The 12,973-nt window shown below is 37.3% G+C and overlaps 1 protein-coding gene across 2 annotated transcripts; it reads right to left on the bottom strand.

The window, feature by feature from the left end:
* Window positions 1-1,126: 1,126 nt before the first annotated feature.
* On the bottom strand, window positions 1,127-12,623 carry LOC143855718 (putative serine/threonine-protein kinase WNK5). Of its 2 annotated transcripts, none has more exons than XM_077365800.1 (8): window positions 12,042-12,623; window positions 4,986-5,023; window positions 4,420-4,647; window positions 3,892-4,115; window positions 3,495-3,652; window positions 2,794-3,124; window positions 2,234-2,590; window positions 1,127-1,920 (listed from the first exon to the last, which is right to left on the bottom strand). In XM_077365800.1, the coding sequence occupies exons 1-8, from the start codon at window positions 12,120-12,122 to the stop codon at window positions 1,430-1,432; spliced, it is 1,908 nt and encodes a 635-aa protein (XP_077221915.1). In that variant the 5' UTR covers window positions 12,123-12,623; the 3' UTR covers window positions 1,127-1,429. The 2 variants fall into 2 exon arrangements, with proteins under 2 accessions (XP_077221915.1, XP_077221916.1); XM_077365801.1 differs by having other exon boundaries at window positions 2,234-2,548.
* Window positions 12,624-12,973: the final 350 nt, after the last annotated feature.

Here is a 12,973-nt window from a genome sequence, read left to right as displayed (position 1 = left end):
CCTAGCGGGAAAGAATCCAAAATAGGGATATGGTGCTTCCTCAAGTTGAATTTGCTTACAACTCTACAGTGAATCATTCAAGTGAAAAGAGTCCATTTGAGATAGTGTATGGACAAGCTCCAATACATTATCTTGATCTTGTGTCGTTGATAAATTCTTCCAAAACAAGCAAAGGAGCCGAAGACTTAACAAAAGCAATTGCAAAGATTTATGAAGATGTCTATCGAAAACTTCAAACAAGCAATGAGAAATATGAAGATGTGGCCAATGCACATTGTCGGTTCAAGACTTTCAAAGAAGGGGAGCTTGTTTGGGCATACTTGAAGAAAGAAAGGTTTCTGGTTGGTACATACAACAAACTCAAGGAGAACAAGATTGGCCCTTGTCTAATCATGGAGAGAATCAATGACAACTCTTAGAAGATTGAACTCCCACCTCATGGAGAGAATCAATGACAACTCTTAGAAGATTGAACTCCCACCGGGTGTACGTACTCACCCCACTCTCAATGTGCAAGATTTATTAAAGTATTATGGTGAAATTGATGCGAACTTGAGGGCGAGTTCCCTCCAACCAGGGGTGGATGATGTAGCTCAAATGGCGGCATGCATGTGTGCCTAGCATGGTGGGTCTTGATTTTGGTGCTATAATGGTGGTCTAAGAATTATGAAACTTTGGAACTAAAGTTTGCATGTAGTTATGGTATTTTGAAAATTGTTGTATTGGAACCTAGGAGATTAGAGTTACAAGGTGTTTTGGAAGTGGCTTTTGTTATAGTTTTCAAGTAGGGTCAAAGTCTTAGGTTATTAATATAATGGTTGAAAGTTGCAATGGGAGTAAATATTTTAGGTAATGGAAAAATATGTAAAAGGGGGCTGATTTATGTATGAGAAACATTGAAAAAAATATTTTGAATAAAGAAACTCTTTTGTGGTTGAGCATGATTCCCATTGTTTGATCTCCTTCCTCAAGTTCTCTTGTATGTTTTTTTCCCTCTAGTTCTTTTTCATTAAATACTTATGAAAGATCAATTGATGCATGTGTGTGATTTGTAATTCGAGGCCAAAGGGTAAGATACTACAGGCCAGACAATGCTGAATTTCTAACCTTTTGGAAAAAAGAAAAGAAGAAGAGAGACTTAAATAATGTTCATTTCAAAAGATATCATAAAAGAGATGTATTGGGGGTTCGGCCTGAAGTTCTTTTGATAGAACAAGTCCACACAAAGGGATACTAAGGTAATAACCCATTGTATACCCAACTAGAAGACAATCTCCATGAACATCAGAGATTGAGACAGACTGCACATTGGTAGTCTAGCAACTACAATTCTGTTCACCTTAATACACACCATACTAAAATAATACTTACAATTACGTACGAAACCACACCCTATGGGTCCTCAAATTCATGGAGATCCATCAAGTGCTCAACCTCTTCCCAATGTAAAACCTTGCCTTCTACTGTTTTCAGGATCCCTCAAAGAACAACCACCAGACAAGTTACTTGGAAGATCAAAGGGTTCCTTGAATCCGATATTCTCAACAGCTCCAACTGTCTTGAACAATCGCCGCTTGTTCACTTCCTCTACCAACAATCGGTGCAACAACTGGCTCCGAACGTCAACAAATGACCGGACCTTTGTTAAGCTACGGTCATCGACTGTCCTCTGCCCATGGTGGCATGAAAGCCCGGAACATTGTTGTGAATTGAACTGGTTGCAACATGTTGAGTGGATGGAGTAGCTGTAATTTGAGTTACTCTCCCGGCAAAGTCTCGACGATTTGTGATTCTTTGTAAAGGGGTGCATTTCTCTTATGGGTCTCGACTCGTGGTCATGTTCATTGCCGGAGTGGTAGTTCACGTTGGAATAGCAGAGGGAGCTCTGAGAGCTCGTGTCATCGTCGGTGAACAACTCATCTGCATTCAATATCGGATAGTTCGGTGTAAGATTGCCATTTCTTAGACAAGAAACCTTTTTTTTTTTCTTTTATTTGGTTTTATGGGTGAATCACCATGAACTGTGATGGGTTCACTGCACATCTTCACACCAATTGAATGATCATAACCATCTTGATGGTTGAATCATCCATCCAACGGGCGTTATTTACAGTACTGCTATCCATCTACGATAGAGACTCACATTGTTAATATCTCGATCTCAATTTTTTTTTTTAACTTCTAAAATTTATCTATGCGTAAGAAATTAGAGACTGAGACAAAGCAAGCATACCTTGAAGCCAATCCTTATTGAACGCACCGCGATCTCCATGGTGGTAGTGCATACCATGGGGAGGGAACACACCCAAGAGGGAAGCTTGGGAGGATGAAGGGGAGGGGGGAGGGTATAAGGAGAGTTGTGTATCATCATCTTCCTCTTGGTAGCTTAAGCTATTGGCATGGCAATGGCTCTGGGATAGGTCCCATTCTTTCCAGTGTGGCACTAAAGCAGAGATCTCCTCATCAATCACATCTGCAATTTCAATTGGATCTCGATCCGTTATCTCCAACTCCTTCACCATCTCCATTGCAACGTCAATCGGAGTGTCTGTAATGATGTCAAATGGAAAATATATGTTCCTCACATTACCTGTCAATTGTAATTAAAGTTTCAATTTCAGTAAGGTTCATACGAGAGCCTAATGCCCAGTTCTCGAACGAGATGGCTGTTATACAGTTTGCTAGTCTGAACAACAATTCATTTTTTGCTCGATTGCGGCCAGCTTTGTATAATTCTTCATTAATATTAATCAAATTGTTTAAAAAAAAGATGGGGGTGGATATCTGGCTTACCATCTTTATCAGCAATCAGTACTTTGAGAAAGATGGTATCATCATCTGGATTCATCTTCCCAGTGATCGTCATGTCGATACATGACTTTTCATTCGGATCATAATCACTCGGACACATACTAAATCTCTGGCTCTGCTCTACAACGGCATCAGAATTCTGTTTGTGGCTCACACATTTTGGGACTGGCATCAACCCACCCTCAGATAGGAGAAATGGGTCCAGTGAGAGCTCTTTAGCTGGTGACCTCTTTGAAGCGCTCTCCAAGCACTTCCCGACGAATTCTCGAGCTTCCAAATCATGAATTCGATAGAATGCATCGGGCAACTTTCCCTAGAGATTAGAAAGTGGTATTTAGTTAAGATATTCATCAGCATTGTATCGGAAATTACTGTGAAACAACCAATTACTCCAAAAGCTTAAGCTATTAGAGTTGGTGTTATTTAATCATTATTTAATCATTATTAGAGTTGGTGTTATTTAACACTCCCCCTCATGTGTGGCCCCTCTTATTTTGGGTTGGGCGTACATGTGCCACATGTGGCCCCTCTTTTGGGTTGGCACACACATGAATTTTAGTATCAAGGAGTTGTTGGGGGTTTGAACCCAGGACCTTCCATGAAGCAATAGCTCTGGCTCTCTGATACCATGCAAAAGGAGTAATTGGTTGTTTCACAATTACAACACCAGAGACTGAGCTTACCGACGTCACTTTCTTGTAGATTTGGGCGGGGTTGGAGCACTCGCTATAGGGGTATTCTGAAGTAAGCATCTCCAATACACACATACCAAATGAGTAGACATCCACAAGCTCATTGTACTCTTCTTCATATAATTCGGGTGCCATGAATTCTGGCGTTCCTGGAGAAGTAAAAGAGAGTTTGTCAAGGGTCAAGTCAAACGATGCAATGAATTCAAATTAAAAATGGATCCTAGATGAGAAAATATATGGATGCGCTAGACAGAAACGTGTCCAAATGCGAATAACTAGATGTGTGTGTGTGTCTGGGGAGAGAGAGAGAGAGAGAGAGAGAGAGAGAGAGAGAGAGAGAGAGAGAGAGAGAGAGAGAGAGAGAGAGAGAGAGAGAGAGAGAGATTGCCTATGACACTATGCGCTGGTTGTGAGCCTCGAAGAATTGCAGCTAAGCCAAGATCTCCAATCTTGACCTGTCCGAGATGCCCATTGACGAAGATGTTGTCACACTTGAGGTCTCTATGGATCACTGGAGGATCATGACCATGCAAGTAAACTAGGCCATGTAGTATCTGCCGTGCCCAGTTCTTTATTGCTCGGATATCCACTCGCTTATATCTCTGCCGGTACCTAAATTCAGTATCTTTGTTATATATAGCTAGCCAGTAATTACGAAAGATTCAGTCCGATATATAAGGTCTACACTAAATCATTGCTCTTTTCTTTCTTTCTATTAATTAATCTCTTTTTATTTCTGAATCTGAAATGAAACAATAATGATCATTTGGGTGATCTAAATGAATAATGACCCAAGTGTTCCAACATTGAGCTTACAGTTTGGGGTCTATGATTTTAGCTGCACCCTTATCTCTAAATATGCAAGTTATCTAGGATCATAAAGATGTATATAACAGAGATGGGGGAAAGAATTTACTCTCTCAAGGTGCCAGAGGTAAACATTTCAGTGATGAAGTTCAATGTTCTCTTTTCTACATCGATCCAGGAGGCGTGGAATCGGATGATGGAATCATGGTTGAGGGTGCTAAGCAGATGAACTTCAGAATATAATCGTTGCAATTCCTCTGGTGATCGAAAGACGTCATTGAGTTTCACTTGATTCCAAGCCACCTCCATTCCTTTCAGCTTGTCAAATGCCTTGTATCTGTTTCTCAATTTAAGGGAAGTTTCCAAGAAACAGATAGAAAGCCCATATAAACGAAGAACCTTTTTGGATAGCACCAAAATTATTCCTTAGTTACAATAAAGAAATTATTCCTTAGTTGCAATGAAGATTGTTCTAGTGATCTTATCTGCAAATGGGACATGAAGGCCTCTTTGAAAACCATTAACTAAATCATTCTTTAAACTACTATAGTCATTATTTGCAAATAAACACATTCAACTTTAAAAAAAGTTGCAGTTCAGAGTATAAGCAAATAATTTTTAGTGGTACCCAAAGAGGCCCCAAAGCTTTAGGCTGTTGTGATGTTTGAAGGATACACTGTCTTAGTTGCTCCTTTGCCAAGAACTTCTTCAAACTACAAATGAGTTTTTTTACCATATAAGTCAACAGAATCCATTAAGAACGTCCAAACTAGCCTTAAATAAGAGAGAGACCTTAATATGTACTTAATTATTTTCGAAAGCAGAAGAGAAAAAGAAGCTAAAGTGAACTGAACTATGAACCAAATTAACAAACTGATGCAAGCTGAATGAATGAACTGGCACGAACTAAACTAGCAAACTGAACTGACTACTAACGAATTGGCGTGATTCTGGACTAATAGAACTGATGAAATAGGTAATATAGCTCTATCATATATATGTTATCTAAGATTAGGTGTCACTGTTGCTTCTACTTCACAAATTAGATATTTTTACATGTGTTGATGTTGGTGATCACTTGATTATCTATATTATACATGGAAATCATGATCTAATCAGTTTTAAATATGCATTCAATGACGAACGACCAGCAAACATCATTTATATGGAAGTCAAAGTGATTCAGTGACTGAAATTAAACACTCAGCTTTCGAAAAGGCACCAATCAATTTGAGTAAAGGCTAAAAAATCAAGTAACAACTAGATATTTCGGACTGTAATTTTTTTTTTTACCAAAGTCACTGGAAGGTTCATCGAGTGGATATAAAATTGGACTTTCAAATGTTCCCTTTGAGAAGGAAGTATATTTCAAAAAATGGCTAACAAATTGGACTTTTAAATGTTTCCGTTAAGAAAAAAGTATATTTAATGAACTGGATATCAAACTGAATTTTTAAATGTTTCCTTTGAGAAAGATTTATATGTCAGCCAACTCCTTGTCAAGAGGGACCTGAACACCAGAGAAGCAGGATTAGTACCTGAGGGTGGGGATTCGCGATTCCCCGAATGGCGAATCGGAATCGTGATTCGATTCGATTCCCCGATTTTGAGGAATCCCGAATCGATTCCGTCGGAACCCCGATTCCCAATTTTGGGAACCCCGATTCCCAATTTATGGAAACCCCGATTCCCACTTTTTAGGAACCCCGATTCCCAGGCGATTCCCTGCGAATCCCCAGCGAATCCCAACTCCCCAGCGACTCCCTGCGATTCCCGGCAAATCTCCGGCGATTCCTCGGCGATTCCCTGACGAATCCCTGGCGAATCTCCATCGACTCTCTCGCAAACCCACGATTCCTGCTTCCAACCATCCCAGGAGCCTTCGATTCCCGCTTTCGAATCCCGAATCGAATCCCGCATCGAATCCCGCTTTCGATTCCCGCCCTGACAACCTTGCTGAAGACTACATGTACTAGCTTAAAAAAACATTCTATGATTTGAAGCTCCAACAGGCATGTTACATAATCATTGTCCCATGTTTAGTTATAACAAATTTCGTGAGGAATTTTTCCCTATAAATAATTTTTTTGTAAACTATCTCCCAACTAGTCATCGAAAATCATTATTTAGAAAAAAAACAATTTTCCAAAGGCCTTTAATAAAATAGACATCAAACTTTGGTTTGCAAAATTGCCTTTAACCACTTGAATCGTTAATTTTTTTGTAAACTATATCCTAACTTACCTAGAGTGAGAGAAGAGCAAAGAGGTGTGTGTGTGTGTGTGTGTGAGAGAGAGAGAGAGAGAGAGAGAGAGAGAGAGAGAGAGAGAGAGAGAGAGAGATTTGAGGGGTGGTGAGTGAGGAGGGTGTGTAATGGGAGTAGAAAACATGGAAAATGCAACGACTATTCTAAAGGAAGATCTTTTTCTCTGATTTCTATCCCCATCTCATGCTCCCCTCACCCATCCCCTCTCAAATCTATCTCCCTCTCAAATCTTTCCTTCACCGGGCGTCTATGCCCCTCTCCCCCTTGGTAAACAAATATTCCATGGAAATTTTTTTTAGGGTCGCGTGGTGTTCTATTATGATGCATATATTTATTATGAGGGCATGCTTTCTAAGCTCTAGCTTAGCCTGAGCTAGAGCTTAGAATACACCATCTCCCATAGTAGTTTGACTCATCCAACCCATTCATTTTATACTACCTCACATAGATAGGGTGTTCCTAACAAACCAGCTCCATACCATAATCCTAAACATCTGATCTATAGGACCATAATTACTAGCCATCCATTCTAAACCTCCACAAATCATAACCCTAACACCCATAACCCTAACCATAACCGTAACCATAACCCTAAGCATAACCTATAAACTAAATGGGTTGGATGACTCAACCAACTATGGGAGTAGTGGTTTCTGAGCTCTAGCTCAGGCTTAGCTCAAGCTCAGAAACCTTTTCCTAATTTATTGTATATACTTATGTTTCTAAGTAAGACAACAAAAAATAGTACACAAGAAATTGACTAATTAACTTTAAATCTGGGTTTGGTTCAAGAATTCACTCAATTAAAATAATTTTATAGATTAAGTACATATCATTGCACATAGAGGATATTGGGTATGTTGAGTTTGTATTCTCTGTAAATCTAGGACCAGGGAACTCAAATCTCATTTAAAATTTAGATCTAAAATATCATGATCACAGACTAGATCTAATCAAGTTGATTATCTAGATCTACGATGAATAATATTATTCTCAGTGTTTTGAAAATCATACGATTTACGATTCAATTTGAATCTTATGCAATTATGATTTGAATCCCATGATTGAATCTTAATTTGTATGAATCATGACTTTTTAATGACTATTACGATTCAATCGTAAATCGTACAATGTATACGATTCATGCGAGTTACCCTAATTAAGTTTTGTATGAAAGAAATAGGATTTTGTTATTTTCTTTCGAAAGGGCCTATTTCCTTTTGCATTAGAAGAAGTATTTAAAAAACCTATCGTGAGAATGAAAAAGCCAGAGGAGGAGGAGGGGAGGAGTTCAAAATCGAATCAGTTTGAACCAGTAATGCACAATTCATGTGCTTGGAAGTATTACTTCGACGAGGGAGATGACTATAATAAGGACAACGTCGATGACTTAGACAATTTTTTATAATTGATATTTGTCAAATTATATTTGAGACTTTGAGAATTAATATGAGCTTGTGTCTTTTATTATTTTAAAGATTATGCATGGGTTTGGATAGGAAATAGATTAGTATGTGACAAGTTTGTTAGCAAACAATTCGTATTATGATATTGAATAACAAATCATGGTAGTTTCTATTTAAATTCATGGATTTGGGTGAAAATAAATAATTGGCTATTTTATTTTATTTTTTTTGAAAGAATAACACATTCATTTCAATAATTCCAGTAGTACAAAGAGGGGACGAGACATCCCCAATTTTTAATATTATATATATATATATATATATATATATATATATATATATAGAGAGAGAGAGAGAGAGAGAGAGAGAGAGAGTGAGAGTTTTCTACACACTAGTGTAGATAAGTTATCTACACACTAGCTTAAAATACAGTGGAGGCCCACATTGTTTGGGTGATCCAAACCATTCATTTGATTGGCCTTCACATAGATAGGGTGTCCACAAAAAATCAGCTCCATAGGATCATCCTAACCCTTCGAACCGTAGAGGCAAAAAATGGACAGATTTGTGAAGGTTTTATACAAGTCCACTTTACCTCCACAATCGTAGGATGATCCTATGGAGCTGGTTTTTTGTGGACACCCTATCTATGTGAGGGCCAATCAAATGAATGGTTTGGATCACCCAAACAATATGGACGTATATAAACCTTCACAAATCTGTTCATTTTTTGGACACGTCCAAATGGTTTGGATCACCCAAACAATATGGACATGTATAAACCTTCACAAATGGTTTGGACACGTCCAACCTTACGACTTGTGGTGGTAAAATGGACGTGTATAAACCTTCACAAATCTGTCCATTTTTTGCCTCCACGGTTCAATGGGTTAGGATGATCCTATGGAGCTGATTTTTTGTGGACGCCCTATCTATGTGAGGGCCAATCAAATGAATGGTTTGGATCACCCAAACAATGTGGGCCTCCACTGTATTTTAAGCTACTGTGTAGATAACTTATCTACACTTGTGTGTAGAAACCGTTCTCTCTCTCTCTCTCTCTCTCTCTCTCTATATATATATATATATATATATATATATATATATAAGAATGAATCTTACGATTTATGATACGATTCGATTCCTAATATGATTTACGACTGGATTCTGATCTTAAAAAAACATTGATTAATCTAACTATGCAAATTACTAGAATACAAAAACATATGTAGAAAAACAATTGTTAGTGTTCCACTCATAATAGAACTCTAACAATTTAATTAACTACTAATCATGGTGTAGTTAAACTCAGCGATACCCTATGCATCCATGTCTTAATAGGTTTAGATGCACTAATTACCCTTACTGATCACTCTGTCAATGTGTAAATCTAGTAATTTCACACTTAATCTCATTCATCAATATCAATTCAAACCGTTGATCTAAGATCAACATTCATTGTACGATTAAGATCCTAAACTCTCCCACTTGCCCACATAAGATCCTAAACTCTCCCACTTGGACAACATTCACTGTACGATTAACCTTAACACGCATCTAGATTGGATACTTTATGTCCAAAGAAGATTAGTGAGAATAACATCTCAAAATTAAGACCCTGTCTAACAAGATCCTAATAATGAACCATAAATGTCGATACTCACATCAAACGTGGGTTTTTCACTTGACTTAAGTTTCTCCTTTTACAAATAACCTTGTGACTTGGATTATCATGGAACAGGGAACGTAGTTAGACTAGGAGAAAGTGAAGAGTTAGTCTAGGGGTCTCCTAGTTAGACTAGAACTAGGTCTTGAATTTGGATAAAAAACCCGAGTTTAGAAGTTCCATATACATTGGAGAGAGAGTGTAATACCGAGAAAAAATAACAGTTATTATGCATAAAAACTGTTCACATGTTACTATTCCCCATAGTTTTTCCTATAAATAGAGCAGCCAGGTAGAAAAAAGGAAGAAAGAGAAAGAAAAGGGAGGAAGAGAGGGAGAAGAAGGAAAATGCTAGGGGAATCACTTCTCCCTGATCGTTGTCATCTTCAAGGTCAAGCATCTTTAAATTCCCACTTCTCAGGTTTGATAAGGCAGATGATAGCTAGACTCGACTGATATCTTTTCTCAATGAAAGTGATAGGGATATGATTATATGTTGTTTTATTCAGATATTTCTTATCCGTTTTACTTCAAATATTCATTTTTTACATTTGGAAAATATCAAATCATATTTGTTTCAAAATGATGAAATGTGTTTCATTTTGAAAAATGAAATGAAATGTGGGATTTCATATGCACGAAAAGTTTGAACGAAAATGAGAAATGAAAGAAATGGAAGAGGTAAATGTGCTATAGTCTCTTTTGTGTGACGTGTTTGTACCCCTGAGCCGTCGATTTACCCAAAAGCGGAAGCGGGCTAAGTCCAAAACGGACAATACAAGGGTGAGGCAGATCGTTACAGGAAACTTCTTCAGAAATAGAAACAGTTGGAAACTATTGGGCTTTAAATGGTTTTTTTTTTACTATCTGGTTAAATTGTTTCTATAAAAAATCCTATTAATATTAGTTTTAAATTCACATTATGTTCTATACAAAATACTGCATATTTTTATAGAACTGTCTCTTATTATTGATTTCAGCTACTTGTCGAAGCTTCTATTACCTGCTCTCCTAACCCACTTTTTTCCACCAGGATTTGAAAATTTGGATGCGGGAGTATTTGTCAATGAGGAACCTTAGTTATGAGAAGTGTGAAAGCCACTTGATGAAATACGAAAATGATGAACCTAGTCAATCTCCTCAGTTGTAAAAAGGTTTTGAATATGTCATTCTTGGGATTTTTGTAAATTCAGGATCTACTTTAACCTTCCGCTATGTAATTATAGGAATAAATATAATCTGTTGCCCGTAGCGATCCATGCAGTAAAAATCCGGGTCGTTACAGAGAGAGAGAGAGAGAGAGAGAGAGAGAGAGAGAGAGAGAGAGAGTTTTCTTCTAGGGATTCTCTCTTGTGATGAGAAATTGAGGATGGTATTTCTCCCGGTTTATTTTGTGTACAATACTGTTGAAAGGACAAGGGAAAGTGTTCGGATTTGTGGATTTCAGGTTAATCCATTGTAATACTTGCTTTCTTGCTTTCTCATAGTGGAAGATCATGTTATTGCTCGTGAACATAGCCATCTTGGCCGAGCCATGTAAATTTTCATTCTCTGCATCTTAATGGCTTGTTCCTTTTTACTGCTTTTCACCTTGTCAGATCTATTTTTGCCCGTCAAATTTCTTTCACTTTGTATTTGAATTTTGCTAAGGTGCTGCTACATCCAAGCTTTTATTGAAATATTTCCCTACTATATCCTATCATGTTGTTAATCTATTTTTTTCTTTTTTTTTAATTTAACAATCTTGGAAGGGATATAGAGATTCATCCATAGACCCAGAGGCCATTTTTTAGTTCTAGATATTTGATTGAGAATGAAAAAGAGCAGAACAGTAGAAAAATACACATGGGTGCAAATAGAAAGGAAAGGAAGCATCACGGATAATTTCAGGAGAAAGGGAAAAGGAAATGAAATACTACTTAATTTTGATTAATAAAACATAAAGATTAATGCATGCTTCTGATTAATAAATCATAATATAAAATCCACAAGTAGCACTGTTTAAAATAATCTATTTTATCTGAGTTTGCAAGGATATTATATTTAATAAAAGTCAGCGATATATTTTAACTCTAAATTAAGCGAAATTTATACTAATTTCTTCTTGGGTTATTCACCTGACTATGTTTTATTACTCGATTTTCTCTGTATATTTTATTTTCTAATACCGGGCCAAGTAATTGTTCTAGGGCTAGAAACTAATGAAATATGAAAATTCATAATAGAAGAACAAAAAAAATCAAATAATTCAATCATATATAGAAACTTACTCATATTACTTTGATTTTCACTGTATTTTTATTTTCTAATAATTGAACCATTAATAGTTCTATGGCTAGAAACTAATGAAACATGTAAAATTCATAATACAAGAACAAAAAAAATCGACTTACCCGTCCATACCGACCAATCGGATCGGTTTCGACGTACCCATACTCCGGTTTCCTCCGATCGTCGTGTTCCCCTTGGAACATATTTTCCGCCGAAAAGAAAAAAAAGAAGAAAAGGAGAAAAGAAAACCGAAAAAATGAAACTAAGGCGGTCAGAGAATTGAATTCTCCTAATGGGAATTAGCTAATGCTAGATCCTAGGCTTTCCTTCATGATTTTCGTATGAAAATACGCCAAAAAGGAGCCAAAAGAGCCTGGAGTAGTCAATCCTTAGCATGATCCAAGCCATTTCTATGATGGAATGGGAAAACTCGAAGTACTTAACAAACATTGATGTAACAATATAGATAGAAAGATAGAGCTGATGGGGAATGAGTTTCTAAGGTGGGTGTTTTTCTGTTGTGTTTTTTGAAGGAAGGGAAATTTTGGGATTTTTTTTAGAAATTAGAAATACTGGGGCTTTGAGTGAAGATACACCTGAACTTGAAGAATCTGTGGCTATGCATTGTGGGTACCATTTGTGGAGAGATTTGATGAGAGAGAGATGAAAATATGCAAAGAGAAAGGTGGAGACAAATTGAAGTTGAGTGGGGACGACTGTGTAAATAAGAGAGTGCAACACGGAACTGCTTAGAGAGAGAGAGTTACGTCACCATCACGGCTAATGGCTGTATCCCGCGAGGTTAGATTCCACTTGGCGCGGCAGCTTAGGAAGATATTTGACTCGGCTATGGGGTTTGAACTAAAAATAATAATTTCTTCTTTTTGGGGTTGTAACTCGGGCCGGGGGGGGGGGGGGGGGGTTGGGCTTTTATTTTTGGCAGATGATAAATTCGTATCCCCTGTAGGATGATTCACATCCCTTTAATGTGAATTGATGTCAAAAAGTATTAAAGTCTGAAGCCTTTTTATACTTTCTGGGATCAATTCATGTT

Source organism: Tasmannia lanceolata, unplaced genomic scaffold (assembly GCF_043159265.1).
Source record: "Tasmannia lanceolata isolate RefF3 unplaced genomic scaffold, GAP_Taslan_0.1 ptg000023l, whole genome shotgun sequence".
NCBI lineage: Eukaryota > Viridiplantae > Streptophyta > Magnoliopsida > Canellales > Winteraceae > Tasmannia > Tasmannia lanceolata.
This window is presented reverse-complemented; position numbering and strand designations above follow the sequence as displayed.